At 41.8% G+C, this 26,378-nt stretch overlaps 1 protein-coding gene across 50 annotated transcripts in view; it reads left to right on the top strand.

Moving 5' to 3' along the window:
• The window catches only part of CAST (calpastatin), a 111,135-nt gene that overhangs the window by 35,851 nt on the left and 48,906 nt on the right, over positions 1 to 26,378 (top strand). For 19 of the 50 annotated variants that reach the window (XM_072736711.1, XM_072736718.1, XM_072736701.1 and 16 more), the window contains exons 4-6: positions 21,255 to 21,314; positions 25,348 to 25,413; positions 26,097 to 26,138. In XM_072736711.1, the coding sequence (XP_072592812.1) occupies positions 21,255 to 21,314; positions 25,348 to 25,413; positions 26,097 to 26,138 (168 nt within the window). Of the gene's footprint in view, positions 1 to 2,876; positions 3,032 to 21,254; positions 21,315 to 25,347; positions 25,414 to 26,096; positions 26,139 to 26,378 lie in introns of those variants that run through there. The other 31 variants (XM_072736710.1, XM_072736720.1, XM_072736708.1 and 28 more) reach the window with 5 other exon arrangements.

Here is a 26,378-nt window from a genome sequence, read left to right as displayed (position 1 = left end):
AAGTCCCCCGTCCGTCTCCCTGCATGGAGCCTGCTTCTCCCTCTGCCTGTGTCTGCCTGCCTCTCTCTGTCTCTGTCTCTGTCTCTCTCTGTGTTTCTCATGAATAAGTAAAAAAATAATAATACATTTAAAAATAATAATAATAAAACAGAAGAAGATACAGACAACTTTTCTCCCAGCAGCAGAGGAGAAGATATGCAAAGGAATAAGCCCCCATCAGAGAATTCTTTTGTGATTTTGCTCCTGGTTTTGCCATAAATAGCTATGTTGGCATAGCTCTTTCCTCTCAAAAAAAAAAAAATAGCTCTCCTCTCAGGTGCTAATTTTCTCATTCATAAGATTACTGAGAGGCTGAATAAACTATGTGTGTTCTGGCATTTAATGTCGGCCTCACCCACAGGTACCACATGTGATTTGGAGGCGGACTCTGTGTGTTAAGTTGGCAAGCATTTTTATTTTAATAATCATGTATATATTTTAATGTGCCAAAAAATAAACTAGCACCTCAAACTCATGATCCCAAGGATAGTTTTCCTTAAGTCAGGCTAAATTAAAAGTTAAAAAGTAAATCCAGTTTTTCAAATATTAAGTAAATGTAAAACATTTATATAGTCAATTACAAATATTATAGGCAATGCACAAGCAACCAATGTTTGGAAAACAAGATTCAGAGAAGTAAGTCTCATATTTTAATATTCGCATTGAACCAGTGGGGTTTTTATTAAAACGAAGATTTTGATTTAGGAAGTCTACAGTGAGACTGAGATACTGCTCTGCTAACAAACTCTTAGTTGCTCCTGTTCCTGCTGGTCTAGCAACTACACTTTGGGAAGCAAGGATGCTGAATTGTTCTGATTACCGGTAGCTCAGACTACCTGTACCTTAGATTACCTAAACAGTGATTGGAGAAAGTGGTATAAATACAGATCCTCAGATTCCAAGCCAAGAATTCTGATTCAAGAGGGTAGAGTGAGGCCCAGGGTTTTTATATATTTAATAGCTACCCCCAGGAGTGTCAGATGCAGATGATCTGAGGACCACAGTGGAAGAAAGGATGAACCTCAAAGGTAGACAAAGCACATTAGGAAGTAATAACATCCCTCTTCATTTCTGAGAAAAGGAGCCTCTTTCTACAGGTACAGCAAGATAAGACAAAAATTTATTTCATAGCATGTAATTACTCGTCTGCACCCTTGAGGAGCACAGGATCCCTCACCTGCAGTGAGGAAGACGTGCTGCCCAACTAGGGGCTGCGGTACCCAGGACTCATCCCTATTGGGGTGTGACCCAAATAAGTCACCCTGTGGTCTTTTTGTCATGGGGGAAATGAATGCCTATGAAACCTATATGAGCTGAGGCTTAATTTAAAAAAATTAAAAGAAAAGAAAATACTAATGATAAAAAAAAGGGATTATTAAAAGATTTATTTATTTGAGAGAGAGAGAGAGCATGAGCCTGGGGAGGGGAGGAAGGAAAGGGAGAAGTGGACACCCTGCAGAGCAGAGAGCCTGATGCTGGCTGGGTCCCAGGACCCTGGGATCACCACCTGAGCCAAAGGCAGCAGCTTAACCAACTGAGCCACCCAGGCACTCTTAAATAAGGAATCTTTAAACTGTGTTTTCATTGAGAATAATTTTAAGGACAAGGTCTTCTGCTCAGGGAATCATAAAATATTAGACTCAGAAGGGCTCTTACTTCACCAGCTTTACTTAACAGAAGTAAACAAAAAATGAAAATTAATAAGGTGGCTGTGAGGAACACCTTGCTGAGAAAGTAGAGGGACCCCACCTTCTCTGCTTGGTGTGCGTAAAAGCTGTGCCCATGAGCTCTCTGCCTTTCTCATGCCAGCTGGCGGTCACCTCTGCTTTGGCTGGAAGCAGCCCTGAGTCACTGCTCAGCTGTCACCAGCTAGGCCAGAGGTCTCAGCTCCCCAGTCACCCACCGCCACCACCTCCTCCTCCTCCTCCTCCTCCTCCTCCTCCTCCTCCTCCTCCTCCTCCTCCTCCGGACACACCCCAGGATCAGTGTCCAGAGTCTTTACTGTGACTGGCGTGTGGCTTTGGGAAAAGTGGGCTTTCCACATTTCTTTTCAGATTTCCTCTTTTCTATTAGCACTACCATTCATTCTGTATTTATCAGTTGCCATCCTTGTAGAACAAAGAGCATTTCTTTTCCCTTCCTCCCTCCCTCCCTTCATTCATTCATTCATTCATACATTCATAGCAGTACATACTTATGAATTCTCATTTTATTCATTGGCTTAAAGTCCATTTTTCGTATGTGATATTTTAAATCAGAATAAGATAACATGTGCGATAATTCAGCAGAAATTTGACGGTGCAACTGCTCTCTAAAATACCCCCTCTGGAAAGGAAATGTTGGGAGGTATCAGGAAGGGAGACAGAACATAAAGACTCCTAACTCGGGGAAACGAACTAGGGGTGGTGGAAGGGGAGGAGGGCGGGTGTTGGAGGGGAATGGGTGACGGGCACTGAGGTGGACACTTGACGGGATGAGCACTGGGTGTTTTTCTGTATGTTGGTAAATTGAACACCAATAAAAATTAATTTAAAAAAAAAGAGATTGAGAAAACATGCTCTAGATATAGAAATAAAATATTCATGAATCTTTAAAAAAAATAAATAAATAAAATAAAATAAAATAAAATAAAATACCCCCTCTGCCCCTGGAGGCCTGAGGACTCGCGAATCCCGGGCGGCGGCCCTGATGAACTTGCTGTTCAGCTTGAGAAGGGGTATTTGGGAGGCGTGTTTGCAAGGGCGCCCCCTTGGCTGCCTCTATCGGGGCCTCGGGCTCCAGCGGGGGCTGCCCCCGGCGGCGAGGCTTCCCGGGCGGGCGGGGCCGGGGCGGGGCGGGGCGCGGGGAGCGGCTGCGTCGCGTCCGGGGCCGCCCCGTGGCTCCTGCGGCCGGAGGCTCCACCCAGGTCCCCGGAGCCGCGGGCCGAGCCGGGCGGCGATGCAGACGCCCTGAGGAGCCACCCGAGTGCCTGGGCCGCGGAGTCGGGCGCCGAGTGAGTACCGAGCCGCCCCCCGCGCCCTCCCGGCCTCCGGAGCCCGCAGGTGCACCGCTTCCAGAAGGGCCCCAAGCTGCAGGGTGTCGCTTGCCCGCCCCTCCTCCCTGCTGGGGACACTGTTGCGGGCTCCTCCACCGAGAATGTGTCTGGTGGCCCTGATGCGCGGGTGGGCCCCTCAACCAGGGATTTGTGTGACCTGGAAAAAAAAATGCAAAGAAGAGAATCAGCAGCTCTGTTTGGTTTGGCAGTTTTATGGCTCAGCCCCTCCCCTTCCCCTCGCGTCCCAGCCCTGCCGTCCCTACTGCGCTGACCTCCGTTTTAGAGGATGAGCTCACTCTGGGTAACCTTTGCCCATACCTGATACGTGCAGGGTGCGGTGTGGCATATGCTGCAACATGTTCTGGTTCTGTTTCCTTGAACACGACCCGAGACTGGTCCCATAACATCCCTCAGGGGTACTTTGTCTTTCAAGAATGCAAGGTGTATGTATTCATAGAGATTTCACAATCTCTCCTGTGCTCGTAGGGTCAAGAGGCAAATTGTTTATTCCTCTATTACAGCTTGAGAACATGAGGCGGAGTTGAGGAAACTTCTTTAAGGGGCAAGGCCTTGGGTTCTCTGACTAGTCTTCTAGGAACCCACCTGTATACATCGGGAGGAACCGGAATGCTCAACCAGCCACCCTGGAAAGTGTCTGCTGGCTGAGGTGTTGTGTAGGGCGAAAACCTCTGCATTGCAGAGAAGGTCCTTAAGGAGTGGCATCTGCTGCTCAAAGGCAGAGACTATTTTCTAATGAAGAGCTATTGAGTGTCTCTCCCTAGTGTGTTTGTGGGCATCGAATTCAACTTTTGCACGCTGATTTTTTTTCAGTATTTAAAAGGACATTTGTTGCTGGGAATGTGGTGGGAAGGGAGTGATGTCTGGGTCCCAGAAGACATTATAGCATAAAAGTGGTGACAGTTAGCAAAGTCATGCCGAAGTGGGAAAGGCCGCATCGGCTGATGGATGGAGAAAGGGTAAGCGGCCGGTAGCAGTGAGGGTGGGCTGGGAATCCATGTAGGCACTGCAAGGACCCTTGGTGTCTGTTATAAACAGGTGAGCTTTGCGGACTGCAGGGCAGTGTTAATGAAGCAGCACAGTCAAGTATAAATGTTAGCTGTGGTTCCATTCACATGCTTTAAAAAAATTCCCATTGCACTAGAAGAGTTGATTATACAGTATTAGTGATGAATTTAGTTCCTTGATTGTTCTCTGAATGAAGAAAACGGGTTCCTATTCATCTTTTTTCATTTGATAAAACCAGTCTTATTTTTCAAATCAAGATGTGGGACTGGGTCCCAGGAATCTGGGATCACGCCCTGAGCCAAAGGCACATGCTCAACCGCTGAGGCACCCAGGCATCTCGCACCCCTAACATTTTGAAGTTAAAAGCCATTCACATAGAAAACAAAATGCAATTGTTTGTGACAACCATTGTACTTTCCTAGTAGGCAGATTATTAATTCAATATATCAGGAAAACTACAGGATTAAATACGTTCCTCTTATTTAGTTAGACACATTGATGCTAAGACATATATTCCAGATTCATATACTTTCTAAAATAAGAACATTGATAGGTATAATGAAAAAGAAGTTACAAAGATGTGCACGTGTACAGGAAAGCACAGACTGTGGGGTTTTATTTAAAGCAGACCAATTGATTAAGTAGCTCACATTTGGGGAAAAAAAATAGTTCCACCTAAGACGTAGTGAAATGTTAGAGATATGTTGCTGATGGTTTCCTAAGGAATGAAGACTATGAAAGTCATCTAAAAGCAAAGCCTCCTCAATTGCAGATATTTGTTAAAGCACGCTAAGGAGAAGGTTATTGGTTTTCAGACAGAGAATACAGGCCAGTAGGCTGATTCCAGACTAATCTATAGCCCTAGAGCTCTCCCAATCTTGTAGGATGTGCTGAGCCCCTTTGAAATTCTCTAAGACAGTATTTGATGATGTGTCGTCTGGAGAGCATTTGCATCAAATTCACCTGGGATACTTATTTAAAAATGGACATTTCCCAGGCTCCCCCTCAGACTTACCCAGTCAGAATCGAGGAGGAATCTCTGGCTTAATGAGCTCTCTAGATAAATTTGTACGCCGGTAAAGTTGGTAACCACCTGTTCTAACAAGCAAGTCCGACTATGCAGAGCCTTTCCATAAGCAATCTTCCTCTGGCCTTAGCAATGCAGTAAGATCTCAGTGAATTTACTAAAAATTCTACTTACCCACAGGAGCTCAGACTCCTGAATCATACTGAGGTTTCCTCATGAACTCACTGATTAGTGATCATGACCCACAAGCCACGCCTAGACCAGTTCTATTTCACTCAAAAGTCCCATAAGAGATTGAGGCCAGCTTAGCATGCAAGTGTAGCCTTTTGATTCTGTAAACCCTCTGGATTCCATGATGGGTTGAGGTCCCCTGCACAAGTGATACAAGAATAAAGACCTAGACCAGACCTTGGAGCCTTTGGAGTTGCTCCGAACAGAGGTGTTACTGGAGGGGTCAGAGATCCCCGTTCCTACAGAGTAATCAGGGGCTCGGTCTATTGCATAATGTTTATTACCTATGCTAAGAGGGTGGCCAGAGAAAGTAGTGGGGAGTAGAATTATTTTCACCTTTTTCACTTACGTGTGCTTTTTATATTTCCCCTTTATCATGAAAATGGAAAATTGTGTTTATATCCAACATGCCAAATAAAGTATTTTGATACAACTCCATTACTGTAGCTAGTCGTCATCAGAATCCTGGAATATAACTATACTCATGCTAAAATATGTAATTATCTTGCATGCTTTGACACATGCATCTTCTCATAATATTTTATTTACAGAGATGTATCAAAGGGCTTGGTCTACAGCGGAGGATTGAAACTGGTAGCCAGAGTTTTCGTCTTCCATGATTCATAACTTCTCTTTTATATTCATCATCTCTTTAGTTATCGCTGTCTTCAATTTTTAAAAAAATATTTATTTGTTCATGAGAGACAGAGAGAGAGAGAGGCAGAGACACAGGCAGAGGGAGAAGCAGGCTCCATGCAGGGAGCCGGATGTGAGATTCCATCCTGGGACCCCAGCATCACGCCCTGGGCCGAAGGCAAACACTCAACCCATGAGCCACCCAGGGATCCCTATCTTTAATTTTTTATGTCAAAACTTATCCAGTAACTCTTTCTATGTACCTGGAATAGAAAGGGCATCTCCTGTCAGAATTCAGACTAATATTTTTAGGCATGCACAATGTATTTTAAATGTTTGAAAGCCTTTAGATGGGGAATGTACGCTCTACTTTGTCACCAAGCCCATTACCCTCTCTTCATACTGACTTGATTCATTCACATCACCTAGCACATATTTTCATTTGAGTTTTAGACCCCAATCTACAAAAATAGACAAATAATTATTTTTCTAAAAATTTGATTAGTCATTTGAAAATTGGATCATTTATACACACACACACACACACACACACTTACAGCTGAGCTGCATACTGGATGTGTGTAGCATTAGGAATTTCTCTCTTGGTCCAGAATATCTGCCTATAAAATGATAGCAGCATTGGGATTGGAGATGTCTGTTGCATGCTCTTGCCTTACAGTGTAAGACAAGGCGATAGAGGCATAATCACAGGTACCAAATGTCCCTGGGTTTTAGAACACATAGACTGGAGAGGATGAATATTGTTGAGGTATTGCAGGTCCGTCTTCTTAGGGAACATCTAGGCTTCTCATTAACGTGGACTGGCAATATCAGCACCCAAAATCTTCCTTTAAAAACTGGCTGGAAAGTATTTTTGCAAAATAATTTTGTTAATCTATCCTAATATCTTATGTAGTCTGCTTCCTTCCTTGTGGCTCAGTGAAAGTATGAAGAGACTAAGTTTGTCACCAGGAAAAAAGGTGCCAGTGGATAATGGATGGTAGAAAATAATGGTTATTTCACTGACCTCCCTATAAAGCCATCTGGTTTTCAACTATCTAAAGCAGTGATGCTCAGCATCAAGGAGGTTCAGAACCACCTGAGAGGCTTACAGCTTTTTAGTCCACAGCCCTTCTTCCCTCTTCCTCCTACTCTTTCCCCTTCATAGGTTTCTGAGTGTTCATTGTCTCCCTCCTCCTCCCGTACTATCTGTGAGTGACCTGTCCTGGACCAAGAATCACCGAGCTAAGGTGTTCGAGCTTGGCCAGTTACGTTGCACAGTGGTTTGACATAACTTTGATTGCCAGCAAACATTGTGCATGTTTTTAATACAAAATGTTTAAATAATTACAAACTATTTCACAGTTTCTACAGCTCATATTAGTGATTATTTTTCCCTAGCAGTATTATAAAATAAATTACCATCCATAAGATATCTTACTGTAAATGTAAGTTTTAAATCAATCAGTAATTAATCATCCTTGGGGATTTTAGCCATAAAGTATCTACATCACTAAGAAACAGCATTCCTCCTTGCTGAATATTCAGAGATCCAAAAGGAAAGGTTGATTTCTTTTAGCTATTGAGTTTGAGCCTTCCCTTGCCTTCAAGAATCTTCTAATTATTGCAGTGATTGGTGCTGAATTACTCTCATATAATGTTTTCATGGTGAGATAGGATTCTTAGCCTCACAAATTAGAATTGTTTCCCTCTGTAGTCCTTCCGACAGTCATATTCTTATATCTCTTCAAATATTTCCAAAGATTGAATGTGATGAACAGTGATGTACATATTTGCAACTAAAATCTTTTCACAATACCCCAACAGACTTCTAGTTGAACTAGTGCTAAACCATATCTTCCCTGTGTATGTGTAACTTCTCCACATTCTCCTACAGACTGGGGAACTGAAGGTTTGTTTACTGTTCAAAATGGAGAGACAATCAATAGGAAAAAATAAAAGCTTAACAACATTCTAGCTAGTGCTGATAATCTGAAAATAATTCTAGAATGCTCTGGGGGAAGGGTTAGGTCCAATAGAATGTATGTCATTTGGAAGACATTTCCAGGATCTAGACATTTAAAAATAAATAGAATGACATCATATATTTATTAATTATTTAACAACTATGGTGGTAAGTGATTTACAAAGGGTTTCATTGAATCCTCTTAAGAGTTACAAATTTTGTGGGGCACCTGGCTGTCTCCATCAGAAGACCACACTGACTTTTGATCTGGGTTCATGAGTTTGAGCCCCGTGCTGGTGTACAGGTTACTAAAAATATATAAACTTAAAATTTTTTTAAAGAGTTGCTTGCATATTTTGCAACTAGGTAAGAGGGTACTAGGACAATTTTATAAACGAGAAGACTAAGGCCCAAAGAGATTAAATAATATACCTTGGGTCACACAGATAGCAAGGTTTTATTTGATTCCAATGTTCTTTTCAGTGGACTGGTCTTATAACATTTTCCACTCAGTGGCTTATATCTAGGTAGTTTAAATAACAGAAAGAGGAATGTGTATCTAAAATTCAAAAAAGCACTAGAAATCAATATTGTGTTCTCTCTATTGTTATACTCAGTATCTTAATATGGCTGAAATTCTCTGATGGATGAGGTTTCCTTTTTGCGTGAAAGGGAGTATTGTGCACTGGAATTAGCAAATCATAGTTTTGTTGACAGAGTTTCATTAGACACTTAAGTAGACAGCAGAGAATGGATAAATTAGCCATCTTTGAACATGAAATTTTAAAATTGAAGATTAAATAGTACATAACTGAGAAGTTCCTTATGTAGGAAATACAGAACTTAGATAAGCAGCAATGTTCATCAATTCAAATAATCAATTACATCCATTTCAGATGAAACTTACTTTTAAAATCCATTCTTGGGGATCCCGGGTGGCTCAGCACTTTAGTGCCTGCCATTGGCTCAGGGCGTGATCCTGGAGTCCTGGGATCGAGTCCCGCATCGGGCTCCCTGCATGGAGCCTGTTCCTCCCTCTGCCTGTGTCTCTGCTCCTCTCTCTCTCTCTCTCTCTCTCTCTCTCTCTCTGTGTGTGTGTCTCTCATGAATAAATAAATAAATAAAATCTAAAAAATAAAATAAAATCCATTCTTCTATTTAATTGATTTTTTTTCCCTAGGAGAAAGTGGGATAAAGTGCAGTGAAAGGTACTGTTATTATTATTCCTGTTTTATAGATGAGGAAACTGAGATTCAGAGGAGTTAAGGAATTTGCTTAAGTTCACACAACTGGTAGGAGAGCTGGAATTCAAACTCAGGTGTCTGCCTAGAGAGCCATTCTCCTAACTACTAAACAGCAGTACTTCTTTAAGATTTGAAAATATTAAACATGCTGTCAGTAGACATTTGTGAATTTGTTTTGCATATATGGTTTCTGTAATGACATTTGATTTCACTTTATATTTTCATCTTAATTATTTGAAAATCAGCTTGGACAGTTTGATAGCAGCCTTGTTATCATTCCTATTATGTAAGCAAGCCGTGCTTCACTTGGGAAGCTAGATGGTCATGTGGCAGGGCCATACCTCAATTTCCACATGATTGGTTCTTCATAACTTCCCTCTAGTTTTCTGTTAGAGTTTGTCATCCTTGTAGAGATTGAGGTTAGAAGTTGGTTTTATAACATAAGGACTTATAAAATTTCTCAAGTTCTCTCGTTCTCCATTAGGCCTACACCTGAGGAATGAATTTGAAAGCCCCATGGAAGCCAAGCTGAAAGGTTCTGAGACAGAGCTCAGAATTTTTTTTTTTTGTACAGTAATCATGCTCTCAGTAACCATATATGCATTAATGAGGGCATAATCTTTTAGGATTTATACAAATCTGTGCTTCTGCTACCAAAATTCTTGTTCCTGCATTGAATAGAATGTAGATCTAGAATATAGATCTAGAATGTAGATCGAATCCAAAGAAAATACCATAATGTAAAACAATACCACCCTTTTTTTCATTGAGAGAGGTAAATAACATTTGTGAGTAACTTCTCAGAGCAGGGCTGCCCTAGGGTGGCTGGTATTAATAAAATTTTTAAGAATCTCTGCTTTGGGGCAGCCCGGGTGGCTCAGTGGTTTAGCACCACCTTCAGCCCAGGGTATGGTCCTGGAGACCCGGGATCAAGTCCCACGTCGGGCTCCCTGCATGGAGCTTGCTTCTCCCTCTGCCTGTGTCTCTGCTCCCCCCCCCCCCACACCCCCCCCCCGTCTCCCATGAATACATAAATAAAATCTTTAAAAATAAAAAATAAAATAAAAATTAAAAAAATAAATAAAAATCTCTGATTTGGATTTACCACGTGCTAGGCACTGAGCCAAGCACTTTATAAACATACCCTCATTTAATCCTCACTGTTTTTATACCCATTTAACAAATTAAAAACCCGTATTTGGAAAAGTTGAGTAGCTTGCTGAAGTTACAAGCTGGAATTCGACCCCAGGTGTGTGGGAGGCTAACCACCCCTATTTGCCATTTGAACATCTATCATTGGGTACACTATTTAATAAGCCTCACATCATTATAGCATAGAATATCAGAGAGTTGCTGAACTATAGAATTCTCCGGCCTAACAGTTTACTGATGAGGAAATGGTGTTCTAGGGAGGTTAAGACTCAAGGTCACACAGCTCGTCAAGGGCAGTCCTCCTCATTGTTCACTATGTATATTTTATTATGCTGAAATCGTTTGACTCACAGTCTTATGGAAGTCCTGGCCAGACAGACCTTTTGTAAGGTAGGGATAAGAAGAGGAAAATACGCTGTCTTTTCCATATAACTTCTTTGCTTTATCTTGGACAAAGTCAGACATAGTTGGAGTTATTTCATGCATCAGAAAAAAGCAACTAGAATCCCGAGAAGGTGAACACAACTTCAGAAAAAAAAAGCTGCTCTTTTCTACTCTTTGATGACTGAACTACGCTGTGCAGCTTGCCCTTTCCTTTGCCCACATAATAATTATCATTCCAGAAAACAGAAACAAACACTGGAAAACTTGGGTGTGCAAAGCAGTCCAAGTTGCTGTACCAGAAGTTTGACTTCATGCCTTTTGTGGATTTTTTTTTTTTTTTTTTTTGAGTACTTGGGGTGGCCCAGTGTCAGAGCTAATCATCAGACACACATAGGGTGTGGTCAAAACTTCTCTAATCTCTGGCGTGGATTTAGCTCCCAGAGGAGCTGTGGCTATTGTCATGGTTGCCAGGCAACGTTTGGATGTTTATTTTGAGGTTTGCCCACATGTTGCATCAGAGGCCAAAACTTCATGTGCTCTCCTCTTCCAAGAGCAAGAAGAGCCTAGAATTCTATTTTTATCTTAAGTTTGTGTGTCCCTTTTAATATGTTTCCTCAATGTACAGTCTACTCGGTTGAGATGGAATCCTGTTTCCCGCTGAGTGTTCAGATCGCCTCATTTTGCAGTACTCTACTTCATCTCACCTACCGCACGCAGGACTGAGTATCTCTTCCCACCTCTGAGGCTTGCTCAAGTAGTTTTGCTCACTTGGAATGACTGTCCTGTCTTAGCCTCTATCTCTCAGATATTTTAATTTTGGAGAAAGAAGAGTCCACTTGTTAAAGCAAAGTTCATGGGCATCTCTGTCATAGCTGTGCTTAAATCCAAGCCCTGCTACTTCTTAAGTGTGAAATCTTAGATAAGTTACTTAACTTCTTCTCTGAGCCTTAGTTTTCTCATTTATAAAACACATGGGCAGCCCTGGTGGCTCAGCGGTTTAGCGCCGCCTTCGGCCCAGGGTGGGATCCTGGAGACCCGGGATCGAGTCCTGCATCAGGCTCCCTGCATGGAGCCTGCTTCTCTCTCCCTCTGCCTGTGTCTCTGCCTCTCTGTCTCTTTCTGCGTCTCTCATGAATAAATAAATAAATTTTTTTAAAAACCCACAGTTAATAATAGTTACCGCCTAGGATTTTTTTGAAGATCTACTGAAATCAGACACACAAAGCACCTGTCACAGTTCCTGGTACAGGATAGTCTGTGGTCCCCACCTCCCTGTTGATGACGCCACAGTAAATAAGAGTTTCATTCTCTTTTGTGAAGCCTTTCCTAACCATCTTCCAAACACACATGTCAGAAGTAATCTCCCTCTTCTCATCCCTTGTAACATCATGTTGTACTTAAGATCCTATCACAATCGACCTTATCTCGTATTACGTACACTCTGGGGTGTAAGTTGGTGCCATAAGTAGATCCTTTGACACGAAGTAGATCTGCGTGTTCTCCCTCAAAGAGATGGCTCCCCTTCATTCCTAGATGATCCATTGTTTGTTTCATTGGAATCATGTCTTGTGTTACAATTAAGCACCATTGTTCTTTGTTGGGTGACTACCGAAGCCCTCCCCAAGAGCACCATTATCACGCTAAATAATTAAAGGCATTGCAAGAATGTGTGCCCTGGTTGGACAGCATGGCAAACGACAGACAAACTTAAACCTCTGCATATTCATTTCCTGAAGTGAATAACCTGCCATTACAGAAAGAAAAATGTAAATCTGGTCCCGTAAACAGTGTTTCTGAAGAATGTCCGTGCTTTGCTCAAAAAGCCCCTCTTCTGCTGCCTGTTGTTTGTTCCAGGTGTTTTTCAGGAAGCAGCTGAGGGATGTTTTTGTGTATACATGCTTTTTAAATTTGTACAGCTCCCTTTTGAAGGCAGTGGTGAGGGAAATGACTCGATGTTTAAATTATGTTTTTCCAACCAGTTCTCTGATTTGTGCTTTGAATAAAATTTCTGGTGCTTGAGTAAAACTTATGTACTTTTGCTTTTGAGCCATCAGATAATACCCTTGTGTGTATTCATGCACAAATTCATCATTTATTTAGCAAATACTTGTTAGGCAACAACTGTTGCCAGGCTCTGGGGATGTGCAACAGCTGAGCCGGGCACGGCCCCTGACCTTGTGGAGTTCAAGTTCAGGTCTGTCTTATAATTCTATGAGGAAGGAACTTCTTTATAAAAAAAAAATCCATCATTTTCTTTCTTTCTCTTATTATTTGAGATGTGTTATTGAGTAAGATCTTATTTGTGGTTCAGTAACGAATGATTTGGTTCTCTCATGTGCATCTAGCAGAACTAGTTTGAAAAGTTAAAAATCAGTTACTTATTTAATTTAGAAAATGTTTAATATTTATTTTTGTGTTTTGCCCAGATTGTCTTAATGTTTGGTATCTAACTTGACCCCCCACGATAACTGTGTAGAGTGCATAGGGTTCCCATTGTGGAAAACTAGATGCTTAGCAGGTTTAATGGGCTTGCTTATGGAGTCAGGGCCACTGAGAAGTCAGCAGGCTGAAACTTAAGTTCGTTATCTATCTATTTATTTAAAAGATTTTATTCTTATTACTTATTGATGAAAGACACAGAGAGAGGCAGAGACACAGGCAGAGGGAGAAGCAGGCTCCCTGTGGGGAGCCTGATAAGTTTTCTAATTTAATTATGTTCCTGATTCTAGCTTAAGAAAGAGGTATTAAAGCTTTATCTTTGGGGCTCCTGGGTAGCTCTGTTGGTTAAGTGTCCTGTTCTTGACTTTGGCTCAGGTCATAATCTTAGGGTCCTGATCATGGAGGGGTCCCTCCTGTTGGGCTCAGCAGGGAGTCTGCTTGAGATTCTTTCCTCCTTTCCTTCTGCCTCCCCCCACCCCTGCTCCTGCTCAGATTCACTCCCTCTCTCTCAAATAAGTAAATCTTTAAGAATAAAACCTATGTCTTTGTTAAAATGAAATTTTATTTATTTTTTTAAAAGATTTTATTTATTTATTCATGAGAGACACAGAGAGGCAGGCAAGAGACACAGGCAGAGGGAGAAGCAGGCTCCCTGCAGGGAGCCAGGTGTGGGACTCAATCCCAGGACTCTGGGATCACACCCTGAGCTGAAAGCAGATGCTCAACCACTGAGCCACCCAGGCGTCCCTTAAAATGAAACTTTAAATGATGATCCCATCAAAGGTTGGAATCAACAATGATTTTTTTTTTAAAGTTTTATTTAAGTAATCTCTACACCTAGTGTGGAGCTTGAACTCATGACCCGAGATAATGAGTTGCATGCTCTTCTGGCTGAGTCAGCCAGGTACCCCTCAACAGTGATTTCTTTAGCTCCTCTCCGCTACTATATACTTAATATACTTAGCACTATGGTGGATATTGTAGGGAGCAGAAATGGCCCCTGTGTCATGATCAGTTTATAGCTTCATTGATACCATGTGATATATACTTAGAAATGAGCTCAGTAACCCTCTAACATAGAATGTGACTAAGTGTCCAAGTGAGAAGTACAAACATATATAGGGATTGAGAAGGTAGTAGGAGCTAAAGCAGATTCAGGTGTTGTATCTTGAGCTAAATCTTCAAGGGTAGGAATGGGTGGGGCCTTAGCAGGGAAAAGCCTTCCTAGGCAGTGGAAGTAGCAAGATGAGAGGCCCAGAGGAGGAAGAGAGCATGATGGCGATGGTGGTGGTAATACTAACCAGCGTTTGCCCATTGCTCACCGCTTGCCAAGCAATGTTATAACTAGTTCATGTGCATTAACTCACTTACTCTTAACCTGAATAGGGGGACAATTCTTACTATTCCCATTTCACAGAGGAGGACACTGAGGCACAGTAATTTAGTTGAGGTCGCGCATGAATTCTCTATCAGCTGAAATTCCACCAGACATTCTAGAGCCCAGAACCCCCATCACACACTTAACCAGTGAATTATGCTGCCTGATGAGACAGGAAGGACACCATCCTATCCAACAAGAGGACCTAACAATCATGAATATTTATGCCCCTAGTGTGGGACCCGCCAAGTCTATCAATCAATTAATAACCAAAGTAAAGACATACTTAGATGATAAGACACTAAGGAGACTTCAACATGGCGGAGGGAAGGAGGGGTGGAGGGAAGACACTGTATGGGTCATAGTGAGAGAAATAGTGGAGTAAATATGTTAGAATAAATAATGGAGCCTAAAGTTCAGTTAGAAGGCGTTGGACCTTATGTAGGACACAGTGTGAAACTGTTGAGAGCTTACTCTTTCATCACAGTGAGAATATGGCACACATTTTTTCAGATAAATTAGGCAGCCAAAGAAGGAATTGGAAGTGAGAGAATGGAGCAGGCCAGGGGGTGAGAGGACAAGGCATGGAAACTGTTAGAGGGCCTTGATGTCATCCAGGTGTGGGAGGTGCGCGATTAGACCAGGAGTGTAGGTGGTAGTAGCGATGACAAGGACAGGATGGTGATGAGCACTGGAAGCAGCACTGGGCCTGAACCCAGGTGATTCAGGGCCGGATGAGTTCCTTACATTATGTCATTTGGCCCTTAGAGCACCTGCCAAGGCAGGTGGTTTTACTCCCAAGGAGGCTACTGGAGGTTAATGTGGATTAATAAGTGCTGGAGCAGGGAGTTAAACCTGCATCTGTCTTTCTCGACGTTCTCCTCTTAAGGCACAGTAACGTAGTCTGGTGATGCAGTTCGGCTGCCTCTTGTGTAGAGCACTGTTCACGTGCTGAATGGTAGTTAAAGTCCTAGGAGAAATCAGCTTTCTGAGGAAGCATCAGTGTAAGAGAGAAGGCAGAGGGCTTGTGACTGAGGCCAAAACAGAGAAGAAGGGAGCAATCGGAAGAGGCTTCCAGAAGGAAACAGGTTCAGAGGGTGGGGGAGTTGCTCTGGCACAGCAGCCACGGGGGATGCAGAATGGAACTGTGGATTGGTCAGCAGGTGCGACAGGCATGTGCATACCTGTGGCAGGTGTTCCAGTAATGCTCCATAGCAGAGGCAGGCGGATGTGGGAAGGGTGGTTCATGCTGTGGGTGGGAGGACATGGGGACGCTGCCCGGCAGGGGTGGGGACAGGAAGATGGGTTGGGCTCAGGAGCACCGATTGACTCATCTGCTGGCCTGCTGTCTGTACCAGGCCAGCCAGGGCTGGAGGAGAGCAAGAGGAGGTCGAATGATGTGGGGGAAGACAGCAAGCACTCCTGCAAGCCAGCTGGCTGCACCTGCGAAGACCTGGGAGCCTCCTGGTACCCCCGAGCAAGGGAGGGGGCTCTATTTTTGTGGTAGATGGAGAACTGAGGAGCTGAGGAAATAATTATTTTCATCAGCCAGATTTAATGGCAGTGGAACGGATGAGCTAAGTTCCTAGGACCCAGACCCTCCGAAGGGAGCCCTTACCTTCCCAATCCAGCCCATCCAGCAGGGCCTGTGGGTGGTCACAACCCTCTGCAGTCGCACCAGCACCGCACGGTGGTTGAGGTTGGTCCTTACCAGACACCCTGCAGAGTCCAGGAACAGCTGTGGACAGAAACCCACCGTGGGTAAGACTGGGGTCAGCAGAGGAGTGTACCCAACGACTGCCCTTCAAAAGGGACGTGCTCTAGGGAGGAGGGATTCCCGAGGCAGATACATGGTTCCTTGCCTGAATAAGGTGCTGGAAGTGGATGCAGAAGATGCCCATGGGGACTGCTGCTGCTGCTGCTGCTGCTACTGGACATTATAATCCTGGGCCTGGGAGCTGGCGAGATGCACCTGAAAGGAAGGGCATGTGGAGGTTGGGTATTTTGCAAAGAGAAGCAGCACCAACCTGCAGCACGTGTGTGAATAAAATAAAAAGGGAGCGATGGGTGAGATGTGCTCTGAGATGGGGGTGGCTGGCTGCCTGGAGCTGCTGTTCTGCACTAGGAGATGGGGAGAGATTAGAACCTGGGGGGTCTTTACAGGCAAGAAAAAGGATTTGGGCGTGACACAGCTGGAGTCACCTCTGGTCTGCTTTAGATGGGAGCCAGAGTGCAACACAAGAAGATCAATCTGTCCAAGATGGGTCAGAGAGGTAAAAGGACCTTGGGAGACCTTTGCAAAATAGATGTGCAAAGGGGAAGCAGTTTCTTTTTTGTTTCAAGTTTTTATTTAAATTCTAATTAGTTGGGACTGGCTGGGTGGCTCAATGGTTGAGTGTTAGCCTTCGGCCCAGGGCCTGATCCCAGGTCCCAGGATCGAGTCCCGCATCAGGCTCCCTGCGAGGAGCCTGCTTCTTCCTCTGCCTGTGTCTCTATGTCTCTCATGAATAAATAAAAAAAAATCTTTGAAAAAATAAAAATAAATTTGAATTAGTTAACAGAGTGTAATTTGGGCTTTAGGAGTAGAATTTAGTGATTTATCACTTACATATAACACCCAGTGCTCATCACAGGTGCCCTCCTGTTTCACCCCCCACATCTCACCTCTAGCACCCCTCAGTTCTCTGTAGTTAAGAGTCTATTTTTTAGTTTGTCTCTTTTTTACCCCCATATTCATCCATTTTCTTTCTTAAATTCTGCATATGAATGAAATCAAATGGTATTTGTCTTTCTCTGATTTGTTTCACTTAGCATAATACCCTACTTCCATCCATGTGGTTGCAAATGGCAAGGTTCATTCTTTTTGATGGCTGAGTAATATTCCATCACACACATGCACGTGTGCCCACGGCCCACATCTTTATCCATTCGTCAGTCTTAAAAGCATGCCATCTTCCCTCCTATCTGTAATCATTTACTATAGTGAATTTCCAAATTTCTCACTGTAGCAAGTAAACTCATTTAAGAGATTTTGTTGAATGATGCCCAAAAATGCATGTCATATTAAGTACAGGGTTAAATGTTTTTTTCTAGGTTGCAATCACTCTCTCATCAGCATTGGTTTATTTTAGTGCAAGTTGACAGTACAGCAAGATTATTTGAGATGGGCCTGAAGCTTAGAACTCGAACATTAGTTTTGTCACATAGGATTCTTTTCCTACCTCTGTTGGAGCACTTCTTTTGTAAAATGAACCTGTTGTGGGTTTATGTTTCTAGACTGCAAGCTCTTGCAGGGCAGAGCTGGCATTGTCCTCATTGTGTGTAGTCAGCCCCCAGGTCGTTGGTTTTAAAATAGCAGTGGTTGAATGGGTGGGTGGAGAATGATTATAATATACTTTTTCTCTGTTTTTTGTTACTCTGATTTATGCTTTAAGCTTATAAGTGACCAATAATACTCTGGATGTGAAGAGTTCTGCGTGGGTCACTTGGGAGGGAGAGTGTTGTTAGAGCTGCACTTCATTCTGATTGCCAGCACTAATCTCACAGAGATAGTTTGGTGTGTATGAGCTCTGATGGTTGTGCTTAAAATTGGCCCTCGATGTTAGCCAGACTGCCCATGTAACGCAGCAGAGTCACTGGTGCAGAATTCAGGTGGCCTAGGTCCAGCCCTGGCACAGAGCTCCCTGTCCCTCCCCTCGCCAGCCTTTGCCTGGCTGATGCCCACTCATCCTTTAATCACCACATCACTTCCTGAGCATCCCCTGTCCCGACTGTCTCATGAACTAACTCTGATTGCCAGGTCTATGTTTTCATGGGAGTCTGTGATTTTCCTTTATAGCTCTCGCCACAAGTAATTATTGCAGTGATTATTCTATTAATGGCCTCTCTGATGAGGCTGAAAGTTCCACAATGGCAGGAACATGTCTAGCAAGTTCACCACTGTGTTCCTGTCACCTGGCACCAACTATATGCTGGATAAGTAAATACTTGTGGGTCCAGTGAACTGTGGAACATTTGACAGGGCACTTAACCTCTATGAGATAGCGCTTTCTCCAACTGTTTATTTTTTATTTTTTTTTATTTATGATAGTCACAGAGAGAGAGAGAGAGAGGCAGAGACACAGGCAGAGGGAGAAGCAGGCTCCATGCACCGGGAGCCCGATGTGGGATTCGATCCCGGGTCTCCAGGATCGCGCCCTGGGCCAAAGGCAGGCGCCAAACCGCTGCGCCACCCAGGGATCCCCTCTCCAACTGTTTAAAACCTAGCAGAGGTTTATCTTTAAAGTGCTTCAGTTCGAAGATTTTTGGATAAACGCTTCAAAAAATGTTAACTATCAGTTATTCACACCGATGATTAGAAATTTAAATAGCATAGAAGATTGGAAGTGAAAATGTTTTCAATCCCTCACTAGAGATAATAAATATTAAAAGTTTATTCTCTTTATAAATAGAATAAAATACAACAAACCAGAGTTTACTGGGACTTGAATGGGTTCACCATAGGGTGGGATTATTTTCCTTATTTTCAGTTCCCATGAAGTAGCTTTCCTATTTCAGTTTCAAAATATTTAGTGGCTTTGTGATGGGATAGAACTTTCACAGAGGGATCTGCTGAGAAAAGGTGCTGCCAAGGCCTTCAGGTAAATTCCCATGATTACCTCTCCATGCTTATTGATGGCTATCTGTGTAGATTTTACCGTTCTCAGGTGAGGGGGCTTTGAAAGTCTATAGGATTTGAGGATCACATCCAGCTGCCACTTAATAAAGTAGTAGGGCAGATTGGAAACTCCAAGGCTATGTGATTTTAGGAATGTTTTCATAAAGCATAGAGGTTTAGAAATAATGTTTACCTAAGATTTGCAACTTAAATACACTTTTTAAAAAGAATTTATTTGAGAGAGAGAGAGGAGGAGGAGGAGCAGAGGGAGAGAATCTCAAGCAGGCTCCTGGCTGAACTCAGAGCCTAATGCAGGGCTTGATCTCATGACCCATGACCTGAGCCAAAACCAAGAGTCAGATGCGTAACCAGCTGAGCCACCCGGGCACCCCTAAAAGCACTTTCTTGTAGTGTTTGGTCTTTGATTTTTCTATGACTGAGGGAATTCATTAAAGGAATGGGCTGTGGCAAACAGGTACATTAATTTTCACAAGTTAAACCTCAAGGGAAAATGAATATTTATGTGTTTGTCCATTAATTTGATGGGAAAATCTACCTTGGTACATCTTCTAGCTCTTTATCCCAAAGATAATGTTAGAGAGCACCATGCCTGCTACAGTGACCAGGTTTGGTGTATTTTGGTGTGAGGGGGTACCCAATAGGTGCCTAAGGGTACTTAGGAATAAAGTTCATAAGGTTTGTTTGAAAAATCAATATACTAAAATTTTGGGCTTTTTACCTATAAATTGTGATAATTTACCATTAGTGCCAATGTCCTCTACATTAAGTGAGGTCTGTGGGGAAGGTGTTTTTCTTCCTGGGCCATGAGATGTGGTAGGTTCATACAATCACCTTGGGCGGTAGTGTGGTGGGTGGGGGGAGCCGGGGAACCAGCCAGGATGGGCTCATCCTGCCGTGGGACTTAGCCTCAGAAATGGCTCAGGGCCAGACATCAGAGACAGGCTCTGGGTATTACTGGCAGGGTGGCAGCTGTTTACTGACAGCCGGTTACTTGAGAAGGCAACTTAGGCCAGATGGAATCCTTGAGCTCTAAAACCTAACAGACTCAATATTAAGGAGGTTTACGTGAGCCTAGGTTGGAATTCCCAAAGGTAGCGATAGATTTAATATTAACCAGGGTAATGCAAGTAAAAGTCCTAGCATAACAGTTCCATGCAAGTATCCTTATGCACATCTCCCTGCTTGGGTGATGAGGTTGCAGGGACTCATTCCACCACCCCGTTGCATCCCTAGGAATGGTGTGTCTTGAAACTTCACTTACCATTCATCACCTCTTGTCCTCCCAGGGAGGAGCCTGGATGAGACAGTTAATATAGCAGTATCCCCTTTGCAACCCTACTCCCGTCTTCTCTTCCTTACATGACACTGAAAGGACAGTTCTGATCCTCCCAGATCTGTTTTCCAGCACTACATCCTGCTCCTTCTGTCTTGTATTATATCTTAGGAATAATGCATTAGTGATTTAATAAGCACCTACAACATGCCAGACATTTTATTATCTCAAATACTTAAAAGCGGTGTTATTGGCCTCATTTTTTTATAGCTGGGAAACTATACCAGTCGTTGGCTAGTCATTGGCAGAGCTTGCAGTTGAACAAAGTTTTGCCTTATTTTAAAATCTCTGTGCTTTCTGAAAGTAATACAGATAATAATTAACATATTTACTGAGCACTTCTGCGTACCAGGTCGTAATAAACTTACAACGTAGTTATCTACTAAAGATCAGAAAATTGCCTAAGATTATTTCAGAAGTAGTTACGCTCAAAACTGGAACCCATTTGGTCTGGTTATAGACAAAAGTCTTATTAAACATTCTTTAAAGTCCCCACTGGGCAATATCGCCGACTGGGCTTTTGTGGAAGTTGTACTCTAGAAGAGGTAAAACCAAGGTAGTTAAGAACAAATATGGTTAAGAGGAGCTGAAAGACAAAGTGTGTGTGTGTGTGTGTGTGTGTGTGTGTGTGTATCAAAGTATTTGTAGGTAAACCAGAATCAGACTTTCTATTTCTTTACTTTCTAGGCATCAGCCTCTTCTGCTTCCACCAGCAAGTCTTCCAGTATGAATCCCACAGAAAACAAGGTATGAAAAGTCTTCATGGGTGTATGTGGGTGAATGCCTTTAAGGGATTGTTTCGTAAAGCAAAACAAACGTAGATTAACTAATGAGTTATGTGTCCTAACAAGCCTAAGTTACGGAAGTAACCATTTCTTTCTAATTTATAGGCGTCTTTGGAAACTCCCCTTTGTTTTTAGTATTTGCCTCAAATATCAACTGCACAGTTCTCCATTGTTTTAGAGTATCTAGAAAAGAGTAGTCCTCCAAAGGTTTTTTTTGTTGTTGTTGTTTTTTTGTTTGTTTGTTTGTTTTTTGGTCCTAGACTTGGAGTGTAATGATAAGATGATCTAAGTGCATTTCTCTGGATCTCGCGAAAAATATGCATTCTTAACATTTTATAAAATGGTTTTATTTTCACAGCCATTTAAAACTCAATGTAAGAAAGAGAAAGTTTATACTAAGTTTACTCTAAGCGACAAGTGACAGAAACTGTTACTTTGGATACTTCCTCAAATTTCTTTGTGAAATTTTAGTCCTGCAGGGCAAGGGCTTACTGATAAACCTTCAGAGCTCTATATGGGATTTATTCTAATAGTTATTTCTTGGGATTTCAGAAGAAAAAATAAAAGAATGTTGTCCAGTATAGTGGTCACAAAGAGTAGACCTAGTTCTGAAGAGTTGCCTGAAGCTGCCTCAGTCCTCTCCCTTAGTGACCAAGTCTCAAGCCGTTTCTTGGGATTCTTCTGGGGGTGGTGAATTAAAGCAGGGACATTATCGAGATGCTCTCAACTAATTTTTATGAGCCAATATTCTTGAGTGTTTTCAAGAGCTAGCCCAGCTCTATTATTATTAAGTTGCCCTTGTTTAAAATCACTGGCATGATTTGCTTTCTGTCTTGCTAGTCTGTGGTGGGATCCAATGCCATAATTTGGTACTGGCACTTGTACTTTGGTGGCTGTTGGGATATCCTCTGGTCTCATGTTGAACTGTTTTTAAAGGACATTGCAAATATCTTGAAATACACTGTTCAGATCTCTTATAAATGTCATCTAGCTTTCATCTTAATTGAAAAGTTTTTAACCTAAAATTGTTATTTAGTATTTTACATTTACATGAATTTTTTTTTGTTTTCAAAATATGCATGACTTGAGCCTTCCTTCATCTGTTAGTTGTCACTACTTAGTTAGACCAAGTTTAATCTTAAAATATTTTTAAGAATCTAATCTCAGTCTTAAAATGATTTTAAGACTGTAGGAGAAGCATCAACCAAAAACAAATTATCATTGAACTCAGAGTCCATGAAAGCAAAGAAAGGAAAGCCACAAATCTAAGCTTTTCTCTTTATTATTGTGGCTCTCATTTGATCCATTGCCTGGCTCTAATCCTTTGCCACTGACTCTCTCTGTGCTCAAGGACCAATGCTTATTGTAGATGTGCTCTGTTTTCCATAGCAAGTGTCCACAAACCCTTCAGCCATTGCTAAACAATAATAATGAGAATTCCTGGCAGTTCTCCAGAACTGGAGGATAGGAGGAGAGAGAAGAAGGTAGGAGGCAAGAGGGAGGGAGAAGAATAAATGTCTTGATGACAAAATATCACCAATGGCTACGTCAGGACCACTTCTGGCATCAACTCTTTGCTGGGTCACACTGTTCTCATTAATTAGATTCATGTACTTCTGATGTTTGGGTCATAACATTTATCCTAGCCTTCTCTTGATTTTTGTGAATTTGAGCATATTTCTTCAAATATTTATGCTTTTAGACAAAAGATGTTATTTCATGATAGTTCCTATACCAAATTCTTGTCTTACTCTACATCTTTCAAATAAAAGTCTATCTACTTCTGAAGGGGGGTGATATGTCTAGATCTGAGTCTGACCTCTCTTGCCCCTGGCACATTATTATTTTTTTAAAGATTTTATTTATTCATGAGAGACACAGAGAGGGGCAGAAACACAGGCAGAGGGAGAAGCAAGCTCCTCACAGGGAGCTCGATGTGGGACTTGATCCACGGACCTGGGATCACGCCCTGAGCCAAAGGCAGACGCTCAACTGCTGAGCCACCCAGGCATCCCTCCCCTGGCACATTATAATGGGGGATCACAGTGCTGTGGTTAAGATGGAAGGTCAAATCATTTCTACTCAGGGTGTGACCCCTGCAAGACGATATAGTAGGAACCATGCAGCCAGATGGCCTGGTTTGGAATCTCATTTTGTACCAGCCACGGTATTTGGAAACTCCTCTTTGCTTTGGTTTCCTTATTTGTTACAGTTTGGATCATAGAACTTATTTCACAAGGCTGTATAAGAACACAAACATGAAAGGGTATTAGATAGTGCCTGTCTCCCAGCAGGTGCCCAGTAGGAGCTGGCTAGTACTGGAGAGACCATGAAGTGCAGTGCAGTGACTGAGCACTCAAACCCCAGCTCCACCCTGGATGTCCTTGGGAAGCTAACTTGTGTGTGCCTCAGTTTCTCATCCACAAAGTGGGAATGATGGTGAAGGTGATACACGTCTCATAGAATTATTATGAGGACTAAATGAGTTGGCACATGTGAAGTTTACAACAGTACCTGATACTAAGAGGTGATCAATAAACATTGGTTATTATCATCATCGCTGTTGTGTTAAGCCTCACCACCTTCAGCAAAAATAAATTTAGGTAATGTATTAGCGACTAATAAAAATATGCCATTATAAGCTGCTTGCATGTGTGAGTGTGAATTCTTAATTGTTCTGTAGATTTCTTCCATGTAAGATCTTGATTGCCAAATTAGAGTAGAAGCTATTAATAGATCCAAACCACTACAATACTAGGTAGCTTATTTTCCTTCTTAATCATTTACTAAATTGCATATGCATAAGTTCAAAAAAGCATAGTAGCAGATACGGAAACTAATTAACAAAGAGTATGAAAGGATCCAAAATATAAAATTTATTTAAAAATGTTTCTGTGATTATGAACTTTGTTTCCTTCCCAAAACAGTGTGTTGGTAAAACGAGGGTCCATTATGGGAGGAATGTATGTTTTTGATGGCTGAAGCACAAGACATGATAAATTAAGAAGATATTTGGTGTTGGCTTTTGTAGATAATAGAATAGAAAACAGGAGTTGATGTTAATAGCAGCAAATAGATAAAAGGGAAAGAAATGGTGGGAGGCTTTAGGCCTAATTTTTCATCTTTGACTCTGAAAAGTTAAAAAATGTTCCAGTTTTATTCCAGTTTTCATATCTTGCCTGTACCAAGAATTCATGTATGTACTTAAGGAATTGTGTTTTTTGATACAGATGACCTTTGGTTGGATAAAACTGTGTAAAATGCTCCAGTAAAGGGCCTGAGTCAGAGCCAACTCTTCCTCATCTTCCTTTTTTTTTTTTTTTTTTTTAATAGAGAGCAAGTGCAAGCTAGGGGAGAGCAGAGGGAGAAGGAGAGAAAGAATCTCAAGCAGACTCAGGGTTCAGTGCAGAGCCTGATTGCGGGGCTCAATCTCTGGACTCTGATATCATGACCTGTGCTGAAATCAAGAGTCAGAAGTTTAACTGACTCAGGCATCCAGGTGCCCCACAACCAGCTCTTCTGAAACATTCCTAGAAATTTAGATTGTATCATGTAACAAAAAAAAAAAATTCTATATGCTATTTACAGGATTGTTGTGTAACACCATATTGACAACATTTCAGAGAACTTTTGGCAACACTAGCGACTGTTGATTTGATCATAACCAAATGTTAGACATAAAGGTGCAAAATAATGGCCCAAGCAGCCGGTACACAGAGAAGGTGAAGGAAAGGGGTCAGAATTCTGTTAGTTATACTACTGGTAATCTTGCAGATTCTTACACGGTCAAAAAAAAAGTCCAAATCGCAGTATTCGCTTGAGCCTTTACAATCTTAGTGTCTGCAGCTTCTTGGAGTTAACATACATATGCTGGAGTAGATGGCAGTAGGTGAGTAGAAGGGGACTTGATATAAACATTGAGCCCTGTGATATATGTTATTTATTTGATTGTCAGATAAAATAAAATCACACTTGGGGCTGTGCTCTTGTATTAGGCTATTCCAGTCAGCAAACAGACGGGAGGACAGCATTCTCCTAACAGGAAAAGACACAAAAAACAGGTGATGTGGTTCACTGTACTAGGGGATATTTCTGTTTGCTAATGGCCACATCAGCTGCTCAGCGCACGCTTCTAATTGTAGTTCCAGATCTTCGGTAACTCTCACCCATCACAGACTTTCTGGTAGACCTTAGTGACCCATCACTGAAATTCTGGCACTAAAATTAAATGTCACTGCTTTCTGTACTCTTGGCTCTGTCACCATCCCATTGTTTTCACCATTGTTTCACTTTGGCAGCCAAAACCTGTGGTATTTCACTCCAAGGTGTATGTCTTTGCCTTTGAAGGATGAGGATTTGTATATATTTATATATATTATATATAATATATATTAGCTTATATATTAGCTACAATGTTTATTGTTTATATATTAGCTAATATATTAGCTACAATGTTTGTAGCAATAAGTGTTTTCCTACCTTTGATACACATAACAAAAGTAAGCTGTAAATTGCTGTCTAAAAGTGAAAGCAAAATATTAGGTTGCTTAAGTGTTTATCTAAAGAGTTAAAATTTCAATAAAAGTATAATAAACATAATTCATAAAGTTTATATGTACATCAAAGTCATCTTCTTTGCACTTGCTTAATTGAAGAAAATCCGTGTTAAGCCTTGTATACTATGTGTATTTTTTGCCTTTCTTAATTCCTTCCCTCTCTTCTTTCTGTATTTTTCTGAGTTTAGGCTGCAAAAACAGAACCTGAAAAGAAGTCACAATCAACTAAGGTAAGTGATTTAACTCAACTAGTGAGTTATTCGGATTCTTAATAATTAATAATAATAATAATAATAATAATGAATAACCCATTCTCTCTGTTGGTGCTACTGAATGAGAAAAGGATATTTTTTTCAGCTAATTTAATTAATCTTGGATTATCTTTTAAAATATGGTTATATAGAGTATAAGTGAATAATTACAATAAGTACACAATAATTACAATAAATATACATGGCTAAAATGAGTGT

Source organism: Vulpes vulpes, chromosome 14 (assembly GCF_048418805.1).
Source record: "Vulpes vulpes isolate BD-2025 chromosome 14, VulVul3, whole genome shotgun sequence".
NCBI lineage: Eukaryota > Metazoa > Chordata > Mammalia > Carnivora > Canidae > Vulpes > Vulpes vulpes.
The sequence above is the reverse complement of the archived record's forward strand: the minus strand, read 5'-3'. Positions and strand labels throughout refer to the sequence as shown.